This window comes from Mobula hypostoma, chromosome 8 (genome assembly GCF_963921235.1).
Source record: "Mobula hypostoma chromosome 8, sMobHyp1.1, whole genome shotgun sequence".
In the NCBI taxonomy this organism is placed as follows: Eukaryota; Metazoa; Chordata; class Chondrichthyes; order Myliobatiformes; family Myliobatidae; genus Mobula; species Mobula hypostoma.
This window is the reverse complement of record NC_086104.1, coordinates 23619469-23637864: the sequence shown is the minus strand read 5'-3', so window position 1 is coordinate 23637864 and position 18396 is coordinate 23619469. Positions and strand designations below refer to the sequence as shown.

The 18396-nt window shown below is 42.3% G+C and overlaps 1 protein-coding gene across 1 annotated transcript in view; it reads right to left on the bottom strand.

Moving 5' to 3' along the window:
* The window catches only part of ryr2a (ryanodine receptor 2a (cardiac)), an 801439-nt gene that overhangs the window by 170179 nt on the left and 612864 nt on the right, over positions 1–18396 (bottom strand). The window contains exons 67-70 of the mRNA XM_063055593.1: positions 14349–14589; positions 8027–8114; positions 7832–7924; positions 4259–4429 (exon numbers count right to left, since the gene is read on the bottom strand). Of these exons, the coding sequence (XP_062911663.1) occupies positions 4259–4429; positions 7832–7924; positions 8027–8114; positions 14349–14589 (593 nt within the window). The remainder of the gene's footprint in view (positions 1–4258; positions 4430–7831; positions 7925–8026; positions 8115–14348; positions 14590–18396) is intronic.

Sequence of the window (18396 nt, the reverse complement as noted above, 5' to 3'; positions counted from 1 at the left end):
ACCTTGCACTCAGTGTCAGTCAGACCAAAGAACTGACTGTGGACTTCAGAAAGGGTAAGACGCGGGAAGACACACCAGTTCTCATAGAGAGATCAGAAATGGAGAGAGAGCAATTTCAAGTTCCTGGGTGTCAATATCTCTGAGGACCTAAGCTGGACCTATCATATCAATGCAGCTATAAAGAAAGCGAGACAGCAGCTATATTTCATTAGGAGTTTGGGGAGATTTGGTAAGTCACCAAAAACACTCGCAAGTTACTACAGATGTATCAAGGAGAGAATTCTGACTGGCTGCATCACTGTCTGCTCTGGAAGGTGGGGTGGTGGTGGGGGGTACGACTGCACGGGTTTGAGGTAAGCTGCACAGAGTTGTAAAATTAGCCAGTTCCATCATGGGTACCAGCCTTCATAGCATCCAGGTCATCTTCAATGAGCAGTATCTCAGAAAGGTGGTGTCCATCATTAAGGACCTCCACCACCCAAGACATGCCTTCTTCTCATTCAGGAAGGAGGTACAGAAGCATGAAGGCACACACTCAACGATTCAGAACCAGCTTCTTCCCCCTGTGCCATCAGACTTCTGAATAGGCATTGAGCCCGTGAGCACTACCTCAGTACCTGCTGTGCATTACTTATTTTATTTAACTATGTAAGAAACTACTCATAAAACACTGTTGCTTAAGATCCTTCAGGAATGACGATTTTTTATTGTGGGAATTCTGATGAACAAGGAATGGTCTACAGTTAAAGATGCATCACTAACTACACTGCTTGAGCAGCTGTTTGTAGAGACACTTTTAAAACAGTATGGCATATCCAACAGCTGACTGCAGGGCAATTTCCATTGAAAGGGAACAGTCACAGAGACTGTGCTGGAGATAATAAAGGAGAGATAACTCATCACACTTTACATCGCCAGGGGCTCAGCAGACTCACTTTTAACAAAATCACTGAGAGGTGCCATGTGCCCACAGGGAATGTGAGGAGATCAAGACAACAATGTGTGACTCAAAGAATGTGCCCCAGGTTCACCAGCAGGAGCTCCTCCAAAATTAGAACTGATTATTACATTTAAGAATAAAGGAATCAAGATATATATTGGGGTAGAAAATGGCCATAAAGATTGCAGAAACAATGTTACAAGCTCGGAACACTGGTCAATTTAATCTATTTCCCTGCTCTCCCAGCCAATGGTTTCCATCCATTAAAGATAATATGTGAATTACTGTCTGCAGCCTGTAAATGAACCCAAGACCCTCACGCTGAAGCCTAAACCCTGGATATCAGATGAATTGCACAAAAGTACTTGTAACCTGTAACTGGAAACAACAGATGAATTGCAGACGTGTCACTACAGTTATCGTTACATACCCTGAGCAGAGTAAGAATCTGGCTACTAAGCTTATGTCTCTGCTGAACGAAGGTGACATTTTAGTAGTCATGGGAAGAAACAGGAGAGCAGATAGAGGCACAGAACAGATGGATCACTTCCCTCTTATGCTATAACAGCATCAGAAATGTAGGTTACTAATCCATTACTTAACGAAATTCAGCATCACCACAAGGCATCGGAGGGCATTTTGGACTAATTGCATTTACATTCGGGATACACAGAGATGCTGTGTCCCATATCATCCTGATTTCTTTGACTACAGATGCTTCTGCACTAAGAAACTGTTGGCCTACATCTGTCAACTTTACTGAGTTATTTTTCAAAGGCAGGAGGCACAAACAGTAAACTATCAAGGTGAGCTCATACTGAAAACAGAGAAAGCTGAGGGTCCCAGCAATCATCGTTGGGACAGAGAATCTGCCTCAGTCCCACAAGACCATAAGACATACGAGAAGAATTAGGCCATTCAGCCCTTAGAGTTGGATCTGTCATGGCTGGTTTTTAAATTTTTTTTATTTTATTGAGATACAGTGCAGAACAGGTCCTTGCATCCCTTCAAGCTGCACCACATAGCAATCCCCATATTTAATTCTAATCTCAGGACAGTTTACAATGACCGATTAATCTACTGTGGGAAGAACATCCCGAGCAAACCCACGTGGTCTTGAGGAGAACGTATGAATTCCTTATAGGCAGCAGCAGGAATTGAACCCAGGTCACCGGGACTGTAAAGCATTGTGCTAACCATTACGCCTCTGTGCTGCCCTGTGGTAGTGTAATTGAGAGGGATTTCTTATCTCCTTCAACCCTGTTCCCCTGCCTTGTCCCCGTAACCTTTGACACCCTTACTAAGCAAGAACCTGTCAAAATCAGCTTTAAATATATATAAGACTGTAAGACATAGGAACAGAATTAGGCCATTCAGCCCATTGTGTTCAACGGAAAATTGAAAAACAATAACACCACTAATGTTGGAACATGAAACAAAAGCAGAAATGCTGGAAGAACTCAAGCAGCATCTTCAGCTTCAGAGGGCATCCCCAGGTGTGATCCTCTGCTTTCTGTTGCACGCCATTTTAATTCTCAATCCCATTCCAATTTGCCTGCCTGTCCCCTCCTTCATTGTCATGGTGAGGCACAAAGAAAAATAGTACAACAGCACCTATCTTCAATGTTGACAGTTTGAAATCTTCTCAGAAAGAACGTTGAAGCCTGAAATTTCAGGTAAACTGCTCTCGCATCATTCCCCACTATCGTGCTCAACCCCCTTTCTCACCCAATTTGTTTAAGATGTCTCGCTAATAGTCAGCACTCCGGTTCTGTAACCATTTGATCTATCTCAGCCTATCTCTATATAATCTTTAGTCTTACACACTCACTCTTTCCCTCGGCCCTGCTTTGAAGGTAATAAATTCAAAGGGGAGGAGAAGATGGCGGCGCGCGCGGCTGCTCCGAATTGATATCATATTTGTTAAGCAGGGGCCGTGCACAATCCTGATTTGATGGAGACAGACATGAGAAGCACGGAGGAACATCTGGAGAAACTTCTGAAATGCCCGCTTCGCTGTCGCTGCTACTGTGCGATTGAGAATCTCCGGAGGGGAAGGCCCCAAATCCTCGGCTTTGCCTATTGCCTGTCGCTGGGGCCGGGGTCAAAGCGCTCGGCAGAGATGGTGCTCAGTGCTCGGTGTCGGAGGGCTGGGTGGAGGCTCGAAGTTTTCGGACGGACTCAAGAGTCGGCTGTAGTCGGGTGCTTCCAGGGTGCTGCATCTGCACGTTTGCGGTGCTGGAGGTTCATGGGAGGGAGAGTTTTTTTTCTTCCTTCTACCATCTGCGTGAGATGATGGGACTTTCGAGAGACTTTGAGACCTTTTTTTACCAAGCCCATGGTCTGTTCTTTATCAAATTACTGTATTGCTTTGCACTGTTGTAACTATATGTTATAATTATATGGTTTTTGTCAGTTTTTCAGTCTTGATTTGTCTTCTGTTTCTGTGATATCATTCTGGAGGAACACTGTATCATTTCTTAATACATGCATTATTAAATGACAATAAAAGAGGACTGCGTGTCCTCATAATCTAATCTAATCTAATCTAATTTCCCCACACAGCCTCCCAGTTCCGTGGAAGTGTTACTGACCTTAAACGGCGACTGACTTCTTTTTCCACAGATACCGCAGTTCTGTTTTAGTTTCAGCCGTCAGTAAAACCTTCATCACCAATATACGTGGTACTTCTAATCTTGACTACACCACCATATTCTCAGCCAACCACTTCTTGGTAAACATAGTGTCATCCAAAACTACTCTCATTGTAGCTTGGACCAGGCCCATAGACCACCTCTGTACTTGCTGAACTGGATTTATTTAAGTGAAGCCCAGGTTATAAAGTTAGTGTTTTCATTTTCAAATTCTTGAAAAGGCCTCACCCTTTTCTTCTGCGTAACCCCCAAGATATCAGCATTCCTTCAATCCTAGCTGCTTAGCTGCCCTCTTTAATTGCAGAATTAAAACGCAAAACTGTAAGGCCCCAGAACAAGGCCTATTTGGCCAAATGAGATTGGCTGCTGAGAAAGCAATCCCATCATTCCATCCTCCTTCTCCAGAGCCCTGCACATTATTCATTACCCAGTGTATATCAAAGTCCCCTATGAAGCACCATATGATTCAATTTCCAGCACCCAAATGGGCAGTAAATTCCTGATCATAACTATTCTGAGTCAAAACGATTTTCTTTGCAATCTGGTTGTAAATACAAGGCTCCAAAGTAACACCATGGGCACTTTCTTGTCAATATACTAAAATGGTTGAAGGCAAGGCAATTAGACATTACTGGTAATCAAATCCAATTTGTAGTGTGCCTACCATGCTAAACCTATTTTTGGCCAATGAGATTAGTTCCTGGTCACCAGGCACGCAAATGTTTAACCCAATAGGCAGTAGTCTCTTCAGTGCTGCAACTATGAGGGATGTTTGCAGGGAATAGCGGTCTCCTTTCCTCTTTGATTTCTTCCTCTCTTGATCAGACACACTTCCCTGTGAAAATAGAAATATAGTTGACTTCCTTAACAGATAAAAAAAAACATGGTGTTGCTGTCACACGTTTTAAGGGCAAGGCATCTGAATTCTGTCAGCATTCCCAGAGGAGAGGAATTCAACAGCCAGAGCAGGAAGCATAGGCACTATGGTGATTCAACCCTGACAGGAACTCAGAATAGGTTGATCCATGGCACAATCAGAAAGTACAGACCAGAATCAAAGATTTATAGCGTGACACATGCCCTTCATTCCAACTGGTCCATGCCAACAACACCATCCTCCCTGCTAGCAACAGGCTCAAAATATCGAATGAACTTAACAGGTCAGGCCGCATCTAGGAAGGGAAATTGTCCATTTCTTGTCCATGCTCTTGGCTCAAAATGTCAATTGTCCATTTCCTTCAATAGATGCTACCTGACTTGCTAAGTTCCTCCAGAATTTTGAATATGCTACTCCAGATTTCCAGTATCTGCGGTCTCTCTTGTACATCCTCCCTGCTGATCCCAATTGCCCATGTTTGGCCCATAACCTTCCAGCCCTTCTCCTCCATATACTTATCCAAATGCCTCTTAAATTTTGCAATTGTACCTGCCTCGATCACTTTCTCTCTTATTCCAGGTATTCACTGCCTTCTGTGTAAAGTTATAGTTCAGGTATCTTTTAATTTTTTTCTGTGTTCTATATTCTAAATCTCCCCCATTTTATCTTGTACTAGTTTTGGATTCCCCAATCCTGGGCAAAAGACTATGATTGCCAACATTATCCATCCCTTTCATGGTTTCATTAACTTCTGTGATGTCGCCTCTTGTTCTCCTGCAGATCAAGGAATAAAGATATAGCATGGCTAACCTCTCCCTATCACTCAGGCTGTTTAGTCCAGCAGCATGCTCATAAATCTTTTCCGCACCATTTTCAGCATGACAATGTCCTTCTTCTGAAAGGATGGCCAAAGCTGGACAAAATTCTCGAAGTGCGGCCTCACTAATGACATGTATAACTGCAACATAATGTCCCCAGTCCTGAACTCACTGCCCTAAGTGCTGAAGGCCAGCAAGCTAAATGTCTTCTTCACCATCCTGTCTACTTATGGAGCTGTTTTCATCAAATTGTGAATGTGTACTCCCGGGTCCTTTTGTTCCACCACACTTGTCAATATCCTGTTATTCATTGTACAGGTGCTACACTGGTTTGACTGTCCAAAAATGAATTGAAATGTATTTGAAATCCATTTGCCATTCCTCAGCCCATATCTTTAACTGATCAAGATCTCTTTGCAAATCATTGTAATCTCCCCCAATATCAACAAGACTTATTGATTTAGTATAATCAGCAATCTTGCTGATTGTGCCATGTATATTCATATCCAAATTGCTTACATAAGTAATGAATGACAGAGCTCCCATTACTGACCCCTAAGGCACCCACTAGCCACAGCCCTCCAGTTAGGAATTCACTTTCAATTCACCCTTTGCTTCCCATTATTAAACCAATTCTGAATTCACCTCTGCAGCTCCCCCTGATTCCCATGTGACCAACCCTTCCAGATCAGCCAGCCACGCGATAGCTTGTCAAAGGCTGTACAAAGTCCATATAGACAACACCTGCTGCCCTATACTCATCCGCCCTACTTCATGACAACTTCATTAATGAACTGGGGAAAGGCCAGGACCCACTACTCATGACAAATAGTTTACCAAGTAGATTTAATCAGTAAACAGAGTTTATTTAAAGAACTGAGGAAACACATCCCCCAGCACCTTTGCCCAATAAAAGTAGAATAACTGCTCCAGATCAATGTAGTGACAGGATAACTAAATCATGTATAAATCCATCTTGGTCACTGATAGGGTGTCACTCGGTTTAATTAACAAGAGAATTATTCAATTATGTTAATTTATTATGGCAACAGACTTGATATTACATGCAGCCTTGAAAAGTCTTCCAACACAGAGCAGACCAATATAAAATTATTGGTACTGTATAATCAATAATGCACCATTGCAATGGAGAAGTCAGGCTTGAGTACTCTGAACTTAATTTGCACATAAATCTGGAAATAATAGTTTTGCCCTTTATTTGGTTACACCTTTTTTGAGACCAACCTTCATAGGACAACAGGAGAGTAAGTAATTCAGCTCGACGCACACAAAATGCTGGAGAAACTCAGCAAGTCAGGCAGCATCTACAGCAGGGCTTTCCAACTTCTTAAATTTTGTGGACCAATACCATTAAGCAAAGGATCTGTGGACCCCAGGTTGGGAATCTCTGATGAAACGAATAAGCAGTCAACGTTTTGGGCTGAGACCCTGCTTCAGGACTGGAATGGAAGGGGGAAGTCACCAGAATAAAAAGATTGAGGGAGGGGAAGGAGTTCCAGCTAGAAGACGACAGCTGAAGCCAGGTGGGTAGGAAAGGTAGAGGGCTGGAGAAAAAGGAATATGACAGGAGAGGAGAGCGGACCATGGGAGAAAGGGAAGAAGGAGGGGCACCAGGGGCAGGTAATAGACAGGTTAGGAGAAGAGGTAAGAGGCCAGAGGGGGGAATAGAAGGAGAGGGAAGGGGGAGGAAAAAAAATTACCAGAAGGAGAAACCAATATGTATGCCATCAGGTTGAAGACTACCCAGATGGAATATGAGGTGTTGCTCCTCCACCCTGAGAGTGCCCTCATCATTGCAAAGGAGGAGGCAATGGTCCAACATAGGTACATGGAGCTTAGTGAAACAGGCCTATGCAGGAGGGAAATTCTCGGCAGCTTCTGGAGCAGGTTACATGGTTGGGTCAACATTGTGGGCTGAAGGGCCTGTAATATGCTGTGGATTTTCTATGTTCTATGTTCTAACTTGTCAGAACAGGAATTGGGAGAAAGTTAAAATGTTTGGCTACTGGAAAATTCTGCTTTTGGCAATTTAAGTCAGGTCTCACCAATGTAGAGGAGCCTGCATTGGAAGGACTGGATACAATAGATAACCCCACCAGATTCCAGTCCAGGAAGGACTGTTTGGGGCACTGAATGGAGGTAACATAACTGTAGCATATCTGTCACGTGCAGGAATATGTGCCAGGAGGGAGATTAGTGGGAAGAGATAGAGTGGGAAGAGGTATAGGCAAGATAACCATGGGAATTGGTAGATTCATAAAACAAATAATTCATTTATTTGATTGTTTTACAGGGTATCATGGAGCAAGAATGTTACATGCATTTGTAAATGAGAGTCTTATTTCATGGGATATTTCAGATGTATAAATGGTCTTAAGCTCAGCCATCCAGTGAACTGAAGTAATGTCTAATAACATATACATATACCTGTAACTTTAAATTCAATGCAATGCTACCTAAAACAAAAGTAGACATTCTTAGATGATATCAAATATAGAAAAAAACATCACAAATTTGGAACCTTGGACATCTTGGATTTTGTGTCAGTGATGAGGAAAGACATGTTGTTGATTTCATTCTGAATCACAAAGTTCTGCTCTTCCCTTTTGAAATTCTACGAAAAAACACACGTTGAAAGAGAATGAGATTGATAAAATATGAACTTCTTTATTGAGAATATTTTAAATGCTAGTGTTATAATTGAATAATTGCTCACGTGAGATTTTGCCCAGTAAATGAAAACTTCAGCCACCATACGGAAAAGCTCTTCTGCATCAGAATTTGGCTCTTTGAGCCATTTTGCACTGAAATGGAACAAGAAGAGAATTCATGGGTAAATTTGAGAAGCTGTGTATCATTCCGTGTTGGAATCAAAAATAGGGCTAAGTCATCCTGTGGGAAGTAAGAGTGCAGCTCCAGGAAGCCCATCAGTCGATAGATGGAAAATTAAGTATTATGAGATGCAATTTGGCTGCCACTTGGAAAAGACAGTCCATGTATAAAGGTGTTAAGGAATTACTGAAATTAATAAGGAATACCAGGTTCATCTGCAAACAGTGTGACCAGGAGAAGCTGGGTAGTCTTCCAACATCTACAAATCAGAAATCAAGAGTGCAATTGGTACACTGACATACTGGTTATATTACCACACTCGTATCAACAGGTCAGCTGTTGATCTTTAAGAATAAGTTCAAATCCCACCATACTATTTAAATTCAAATTAAATAAATGAAAATGATTGGCATCAGTAATGGTAACCCTAAGACCACTGAATTAACATAAAGGCTTATCAGGTTCACTAACACCCACCCTTTGTTTTTTCAGGTGCAGGAAGTCTGTCATCCTTTCCTAGTTTGACCCGGCCTTTATATTACTCCATTCTCAAACCCCCATTCTGACTCTTAGCTAACCAAGTTAACTATGGTCCTAATGCATGGTTTTGACATAAAACGTTGATTCTCCCTCTACCTCCACTGATGAGTCCTTTCTGCAGTTTGTGCTTTGCTCCAGATTACACAACCTGCACTCTCTTCGTTCTTTACGATAATTAAGTTATTTGTTTGCAACTAAGAGTGGTCTGTAAAGCACCTTATAACAACCAACAAGCATTATGCTGGAAGAACACAGTAACCTGAGGAACACTCAGGATGTAATGAGTGGCTAGTTAAAAGTTAGCTTGGAGTCTGGAGAAATGCAAGGTCCCATTCCCAAACGTTGACAACACCTTTCCTCTCTCAGATGTTTGCAGCTCCAGAAACCAGCATCAGAGTTGCTTGTTTCTCCACTACAGCTTATATTCCCTGAATGAATAAATGTAATTTGAATGATTGAAGCTCCACACTGTACTTAGGGCAAGAATGGTTGCTAACTGACAATCTGTCCAAAACCTTGAACAGTCACTCTCTTCACCACAGTGCCTGCTTTGTGTGCTACCTACAAAACTGCATGGCAATTGCTCACCTTGGTTAGTTTTGCACACTAACAGTTCCCTATCCAACAACACTGTCTTCGCAGAAGAACAGCAACAAGGAATTTAATCCAAATGTGAGATATTGCGCTTTGGGAGATCAAATGTAAGGGGAAAGCACAAAGTTTAACAACATTGATGTACAGAGGTATCTTTGGATCCATGTCCATAACTCCCTGTTGGTGACCAGGCAGGAAAATAGGGTGGTAACAAAGGTTTGTTTATCTTCATTGGTTGGAGTATTAAGAATAAGAGCAAGGAAGTGATGTTACAGCTGGATAGGCTGCATGATCAAGGTCACCCCCATCTTTACAAGGCAGGAACATGCTTAGCTCTGCGGCAACTTCTTTATTCTGGAAGTGAATGATTTAAAAAAACCGCATGCCTTTTTGTCCATGCTCATGAGTTCCACTTTTGGCCAAAGATTGTTATGGTTGTGAAAACAGTAAAACAATGAACGGAATGGTGTTAGTCAGTTCTGACAAAAAAAAGGAAATAACCTGCGATAAATTGTGACACCATTACACAGTCATTTACATTGGTTGATGAGTAGAAGACATTAGTACTTACTGGGTCTGTTCACACCCACACCTACTGGACTGGCATTTGGGGTAGATCAGGAGTCTACTGCTGCAGATCCTAGAAAGTTGGTGTGTAGTCTTTAAGACCGGGCAAGGCAAACTGTGAGTCTTGTTAATGCAGTGGAGGCAGCCCAATAAGGATGAAAGCTTGACTCCTTCACTTCAGACTCAATTAACATCCACAGTCTCTCCCCTCAAACCTTTTATGACGCTTGTAAAGAATGACTACTGCCAGTCTTTCCAGGTCATGTAGTCAGAAAGGATGACACAGGTGATAGCATCAAGGCACAGAAAGAGACAGAATTCTGCTGAGTCAAAGCCCAAAACATCCCTGAATCTCACAGCATGAGGCAGAGTTATGGAGGGCAGAAGGCTGAGGTGCTCAACTTTCCTAAGTGCTACCTGGCACTGCTTTTGTCACCTCTGTTCCTGTTGACCGCATGCATGACTATGTGTGTGCCTAGAATTCCAAATTTGCTCTTTGAGCATTCTGCCTGCTGAAAGAGGTGCTGACAAAGCACAACTTATGATCTGACATTGCAGGCAAAGCACCTGTAGGCATCAGGACTACGGGGAAAAAAATTAAAAATTCATAGCTGCAGAAATTACCTTAAGTATGCTAAGGGATAATTGTGCTCAGAATAAGCCAATTTTCCTGGATGCCATGCTTACAAATCTCTCCATTACTTGGAGAGCACTGGAAGAGTTGAACTGGAAACGCAGAGATGGTGTGGCATTAAACAACAACCTGGCAATTCAAAATGAGATCAGATAGGAAAAAGCAGATGGACTGGTTTCCTGCCTTGAAAAGACCATGAATCATTGGCATCCACTATGCAGGAAGGAGCTGTGGGTGCTGAGTCACTCAAGTATATTCAAGGCTGAAATAGACAAACCAAGTGGCGGTTCTTACCAAAAATATGACCAGACATGACCTTACTCTTGCTCTTATTCCGTATGTTCCAAGACCCAAATCAGACATTAGAATTTTCTGCTAATGTGCATAAAAATTACAGATACTTCTGCTGTGTTTCCAAAAGTTTGAACACCACACGGCAATCAAGCCCAAGTAGAATGCTATACTTATTTGACAAATAAAACTCCTTTTCAGATTCCAATCAGGTATTGGTGTCAATTATGACTGACATTTCAATGACAAGCTCTGCTATCTTCATCAGGGATGATGCCTGGGTACGTCTAATCTGATGGGATTTATACCCCTATAGTTCGTACCTCCTGATTGGTTAGTCCTCATCCAATCAGGTTTCTACTCTCCCACCTTGTTTACAATTGAATTCCAGTTCTTATCTAGAGCGACACCTTCACCTTTGTTAAAATTCTTTTCCTCTAGTTTTATTTCAATGGATTTCTTCACCAGGCGGTCCCAAAAGCCATTGGCCCAGCACAGTGGAAATATACAGAAGACAGGCAGTAGCAACGGGTTCCTCCACATTGTTAGGTTTCCTGGTTAGGCCTGTTAGTCATAGTCATAGTCATAGTCATAGTCATACTTTATTAATCCTGGGGGAAATTGGTTTTCGTTACAGTTGCTCCATAAATAATCAATAGTAATAGAACTGTAACGTTCCGTTATATTGGCTCGTGTATGTCTCGGGGAAATCCCGCCCAGCACCTGCTTCAACACTCCCCTCAGGGTCAGTCGCCGCCCGAATCAATCACAAACACCAATCATCAGCCAGCACACCCAGTAAATTTTAACAAATACACTTTATAGATATTACTAATTCTATGACATTAATATGCATTTGATACAGAGAGGAAAGTAATGGGGAAAAAAGGCGCCAACACTTATCAAAGTCCAAGTTCTTCGCGCGCTACCGTTGGAGCTCAATTCGACGACAGACGACCACCCGAATTCCGTCGACTCACGGCTTGGGACCACCCTGAGTGATTGACCGGAGCCTCTCCGCACGTTCGCCGTCCTCCTCGTCTCTCCTCCCGACTCCCCGCCAAAACCCAGTCCACAGTCATATCATACAGCATGGCATTCGAAAACAAAACGATACATAACCACCCATTGGCTAATAGAACCTTGTTATCTCATTTTAAAGTAAAACAAACTGTTAGCGCAAACTCTCTGCAGTGTTAAAACACAACAAAGCCGCATTCCCCAGATTAACATAACAAAATCGCCATTTTAAATGTAACAAAAGAAAGACCCCGTACAGAACCATAAACAGTTAAATAGTAATATGTAAATTATGCCAGGAAGTAAGTCCAGGACCAGCCTATTGGCTCAGGGTGTCTGACCCTCCAAGGGAGGAGTTGTAAAGTTTGATGGCCGCAGGCAGGAATGACTTCCTATGACGCTCAGTGCTGCATCTTGGTGGAATGAGAGGGCCCTATTGATTTCCTTCATCTTGTAGCAATTCTATAGGAACATCATGGGAACAAAAACCAAAATGGTTTTTGCATGTCAAAATTCCCTATATTTCCTATATTCACTGTCTTCCCTATATTTCCATGGTTCCTGGAAGGATCACCAGGATCCTGAGGAAATACCAGATTTATACCATCCACAAGCCCATAAGAAAGCTCAAATCACAGCTTATGTGGGTCAAGGATGACCTGGGACTCAGGTCGGGTGGTGCTTACAGGATTCTCTGTGAAAGTGCAGCAGTGTATATTGGCACGATGGAAACCTGCATCAAGGGGAACAGGATGTGTACCCTTCTGGGTTACCCGAAGAAATTGGTGGTAGCAGAACACCGCATTCACAATAGCCACAGGATTGACTTTGACAGCACAAAGATACTATGCCCTGCCAATGGCTTTTGGGACCACCTGGTAAAGGAAGCCAGTGATATAAAACTAGAGGAAAATGATTTTAACAAAGATGATGGTGTCACTCGAAGTAAAAACTGGAATTCGATTGTAAACTAAGGTGGAAGAGCAGAAACCTGATTGGATGCAGACTAACCAATCAGGAGGGACGGACTACGGGGGTATAAGTAACACTGAATGAGTCATGCCCAGGCATCATCTCTGATATAGATGGTAGATTTTGTCATTGAAACGTCAGTTATAGTCGACTCTTGAACCCAGCTGGAAGCCCAAGAAGAGTTTATTCATCATATATGCCGATAAAACACTAGATCCTGTTTTTATATATCCATTTTGTACAGCAAAAGAAAATCTGCAAATGCTGGAAATCCGAGTAACACACACAAAATGCTGGAGGAACTCAGCGGGCCGGGCAGCATACTAACGTATACAGCTCTTTTTTTTTCACCTTTCTTTCCATAAGAGAGACAAACTCATTGAAAAAGGCAACATTTCTAGGATTACTGACGATGCTGAGTCTGGAACTTGGGGAAAATCTCTGGATAAGGGGTTGTTTATTTAGACAAGGAAAGGTTTGTACCGAGAAGATTGTAAACCTTTGAAACTCCTTCACTCAAGTGTCTGTTTGGTTACCAAGTTTATTCAAGCATGAGACTGATAGATTCTTGGAGATTTAAAAGAATCAGAAGATCCAGGAAAGAGGGTTTATGGATTTTGCCATGAACACTGAATTGTTTAGCAGGCTCAAGAGGTCATCCATCCTGACCCTGCTTTAGTTCTTCAGTTTATTTCACATGGTAAAACATCCCAAGGAGATTTAGAGGAGCACTGCCAAACAACGTCTGATATCAAGTCTCAAAGAAGGATGGGAACAGTATCTGTGATGTTACCATGACAGAGATCAAAAAAAGGAGAGTGTCGAGTAAGATCAGGGGCTTTATGGGTCAGCTAATTAGGGAGGAATATGGTGTGTTGGCTTGTATTGCCAAAAGGTTGCAAGTGCAAAGGTAAGGAGCCTTACTGCAACTGTGCAGTTCTTTAGTGAAAATAGACTTGGAGTTCTGCATACTTGTATCAGGAATGGGTTATTTGTTTCTTGATCAATCTAATAACCATTTTAGATTGAGTCTGGGTTGCGAGAGATGATCTATGGAAGAAGATTGAGTAGAAGTAGCAGATACTCCCTACAGCTCAGTAGTGACTTCACCAAAAGATAATGTTTCCAAAGGGATTTGGCAGAGTGGGTGCTGAAAGGTTCTTTGTCATAGTTGCTCAATCTGCCAGAGAAGGCTGTGGACACTCCAACTTTGAGTGTATTCAGCTGTCGATTATCTCGTTGTGATGAGCTATTTGGAATCCTCGTTAAAACAAACATGGGGAGGTTAGGCAGGAAAGTGTAACTGAGGAAGAAGACCATCTATAGTTTTGTTTCATGACACAGCAAGGAAGATCTGTGTGATATATTATTGCTTACAATCTTCTGATTGGATGCAGTCATAGAGTTTCATTTTTGTAGGGAGGAGTATTGGTTGAGATATGATGCATTTTGAAAAGGGTCAGAATTTTAATATTCAGGCACTGTTCTGCAGCTTTGTAAATAAATGAAAACTGTGTGCCAAGTGTGACTCTCAACAATGGTTACATATTTAAATCAGTGCAGCCCAATATTTATAAAACTATCTTACCGGTTATAATCCACAAATCTGATCAGCAGTGGGTAGAAAGCATAAAGGTCTCGAGCCAGCACGGTAAATTCATCCAGAATTAGCAACTCAGCTTCAGACATATCTCCTCTGCCCTCAGCCTTTAGGTGTTCCTCTTCCAGAACCACTGTGGCCACCTTCTTCTTCAGTTTTTCCATCAAGGGAAGGAAGTGAGTTTTAAGGAGCTGCGGTTTCACTTTGCTGATAATCGGCAGTGAGAATACTGTTGGAAGCAAAGCAACAAGTTAGAGAAACTGGTTGGAAGTACATTCAATTGGAACTTCTGAGGGGGAATTAGATTAATACACAAGGCAAATCGTAAGACTGTGGGGAAAGAGAAGGGAATTGAGACTGATGAAGTAGCTCGGGCTGAATGGGATTTCGGTCTGCCTTCAGTGCTGCACGGCACCAAGACCACCGACGCAGCAAAAGAATGCACACAACTGAAAACATACACTCTTTTCAATAATCTTACTTATAGTTATTACAGTCATAAACTCTTAGAGTTGTACAGCATAGACACTGGCCATTCATCCCATTGCATCCACACTGACCATCATTCTATTCCCACTTAGCCATCAGTCAGCATACAGAGAGGAGGTGCAGCAACTAACAGACTGGTGCAGAGCCAACAACCTGCCTCTGAATGTGAACAAAACAAAAGAGATGGTTGTTGGCTTCAGGAGAGCACGGCGTGACCACTCTCCGCTGAACATTGATGGCTCCTCCGCTGAATTCGATAAGAGCACCAAATTTCTTGGTGTTCACCTGGCGGAGAATCTCACCCGGTCCCTCAACACCACCTCCATAGCAAAGAAAGCCCAGCAGCATCTCTACTTTCTGCGAAGGCTAAGAAAGTCCATCTCCCACCTCCCATCCTCACCGCATTCTACAGAGGATGTATCGAGAGCATCCTGAGCAGCTACATCACTGCCTGGTTTGGGAATTGCACCGTCTCGGATCGCGGGATCCTGCAGCAGATGTTGAGGCCAGCTGAGAAGATCATTGGGGTCTCTCTTCCCACTATTACAGACATTTACACCACATGCTGCACCTGCAAAGCTAACAGTATTGTGAAGGACCCCATGCACCCCTCATACAAACTCTGCTCCCTCCTGCCATCTGGCAAATGGTACCGAAGCATTCGGGGTCTCACGACCAGACTGTGCAACAGTTTCTTCCCCCAAGCCATCAGACTCCTCAATACCCAGAGTCTAGACTGACATCTACAAACATCTGTACATCATTTATTATTATTTTGTAAGTTGTCCTCTACTGTGCCTATTGTCTTGTTTATTAATTATTGCACTGCCCTGCACTGTTTTGGGCACTTTATGTAATCCTGTGCAGGTCTGTAGTCTGGTGCAGTTTTATGTTTGTTTTACGTAGTCTAGTGTAGCCTTGTGCTGTCTCACATAGTCTTGTGTAGTTTCGTGTTGTTTCATGTAGCACCATGGTCCTGCGGGATTGTTGTTTCGTTTTTACTGTGTACTGCACCAGCAGCTTATGGTCAAAATGACAATAAACTCGACTTGACTTGATTCTGTGCCTTTCTCATTCAAGTACCTGTCCAAATACCTCTTCAACATCGATACTTTGTCTGCTTCCATCAACTCTTCTGGCAGCCACATCTGCATACCTCAGATCTCTTCTAAATCTCCCCATTCTCACATTAAATCTGTGTCCTCTAACTTTAGACACCCCTTCTTCTTTTCTATAGAAAAGCAAATGTATTTGTATAAAAGATGTCAGCCAAAAGCAGGAGGAAAGTATACAGTAGATAGCAGGACACTTAGGAGCACAGATTTACAGAACAACCTTGTAGAGCAAGTACGAGGAAATCTGCAGATGCTGGAAATTCAAGCAACACACACAAAAAATGTTGGTGACCGCAGCAGGCCAGGCAGCATCTATAAGAAGAGGTACAGTCGACGTTTCGGGCCGAGACCCTTCGTCAGGCCTAACTGAAAGAAGAGATAGTGAGAGCTGTCTTCTCCTATCATTTCCGATCTCCCCCTCCCCCTTCCACTTTCAAATCTCTTACTATCTCTTCTTTCAGACGAAGGGCCTTGGCCCGATACGTCAGCTGTACCTCTTCCTGTAGATGCTGCCTGGCCTGCTGTGTTCACCAACAATTTTTGTGTGTGTTGTAGAGCAAGTCCGCAGTTCTCTGAAAGTGATAATACAAGTAGAAAGAAGGCATATACATGCTTGCCTTCACTTACTGAGGGAAAAAATCCATAAGTCATATTGCAGCTGAATAAAACTTTATCTAGATGACATTCAGTAATAGGGTTGTACAAAACTTCAGCCTGGATCGATAAGGAGAGGATGGAAAATCGTAGATTATCTTCTCTGGAGTTTTAGAGGTTGAGGGGTGAACTGATAAATGTACTGTATACAAGATGATTAGAGGCACAGACAGGGTATGCCAGCTGGTGGCGTAGTGGCATCAGCGCTGGACTTTGGAGCAAAGGCTCCTGAGTTCGAATCCAGCCGGCGCCCTTGCACGCTTTCCATCTGTGCTGGGCTAGCAACTTGGCCTCGTAAAAATAAGGCCTGAGAAAAAAATGCCATCATGATGGCATCCCAATGACTCCACTTGGAGTTAAGGGCTTTCTTCTTCTTCTTCATAGACAGGGTAGTTAATTGTACCCCTCTTCCCCAGGGTGGAAATGTCAAATACAAGAGACCGTAGATTGAAGCGAAAGGGTGAAAGTTTAAAAGAGATTGGCAAGACAATTTTATTTTACACTGAGAGTGTGGTAGGTACCTGAAGTGGACTGATGCGGGAGGGCAAATTGGTAACTTGGCTCTTTATTGTCAAACATACCAAAGTACAGTCAAAACCCTATTTGCAATGCCGTTGAGACAGATCATTTCATTACAACAGTGCATTGCAGTACTACAAGGGAGAAAAAAACATGTAAAATTGAAGTGTAAAAGTAGATAAAATCGAAACATTTAAGAGGCATCCAGACAGACACATGAGCATGCAGGCACTAAAAAAGGTTTATCGCTGTAACTCTGCACACCATTGCTTTTTTCGCACACACACATTTCTCAGTCTGGCTTCAGTCAAAGGCACAATTCCCATTTTAATTGATGAGTTCTCCTGCAGCTAATGTCTTCTGAGCACACAATATGAATGGATGTCTGCAGAGCATTTAAGTATTTCTTTCAACACTGTAGTCCAAGTATCAATTTTAAGGCTGACTAGTAGAGTAGAAATATCATATATTATTAGGAATGAAGATGACTCAAACAAGTGCATTAGTTACTATGTCAGATAAGTAAAGATTCCCCAACGGGAAAATAAATTTGTCTCTAATAGCATAAGGGGCAAGTCGCATTTAATGGTGTTACAGAATATAGTCTATTTTCTGAATCTACCTTCATCTTTGTCTGAGGTGAAAAATATGGAAATTCTTCCCTGCACTTTCCATCCAATTATTAAGCAGCTGAAAATGTTGTTGGTGATCTTCAGCTTTGTTTTCATGCCCCATACTGTATCCGTCCAATACACTAGCACAGTCGTTAAATTGCTGGATTGGTATCCAGCATTCTGCACTCAGAGTGACATGAGTTTGAGTCTTACCATAACCCGGCTGGGCAATTTCAAATCGTATCATGAAATAAATCTGGAATCATTTTCTTTATTCCTGTGCAGCAACAGTAACCATGAAACTATCGGATTATTATTAAAACCCACATGGTTCACTGATATCCTTCATGGAAGGAAATGACCAAAAGACATAGGAGCAGAACTAGGCCATTCAGTCCATCGAGTCTGCTCTACCATTCAATCATTGATGATTTATTTTTCTTCTTAATTCCATTTTTCTTGCCTTCCCCCCATAATCTTTGGCAATATTACTAATCAAGAACATTTCAACCTCAGATTCAAATACACCCAATGACTTTACCACCACAACCATCCATGGAAATGAATTCTACCACTGTCTAGCTAAAGAAATTCCTCCTATCTCTATTCTAAAGGGACATCCTTCCATACAAAGGCTGTTGCCTC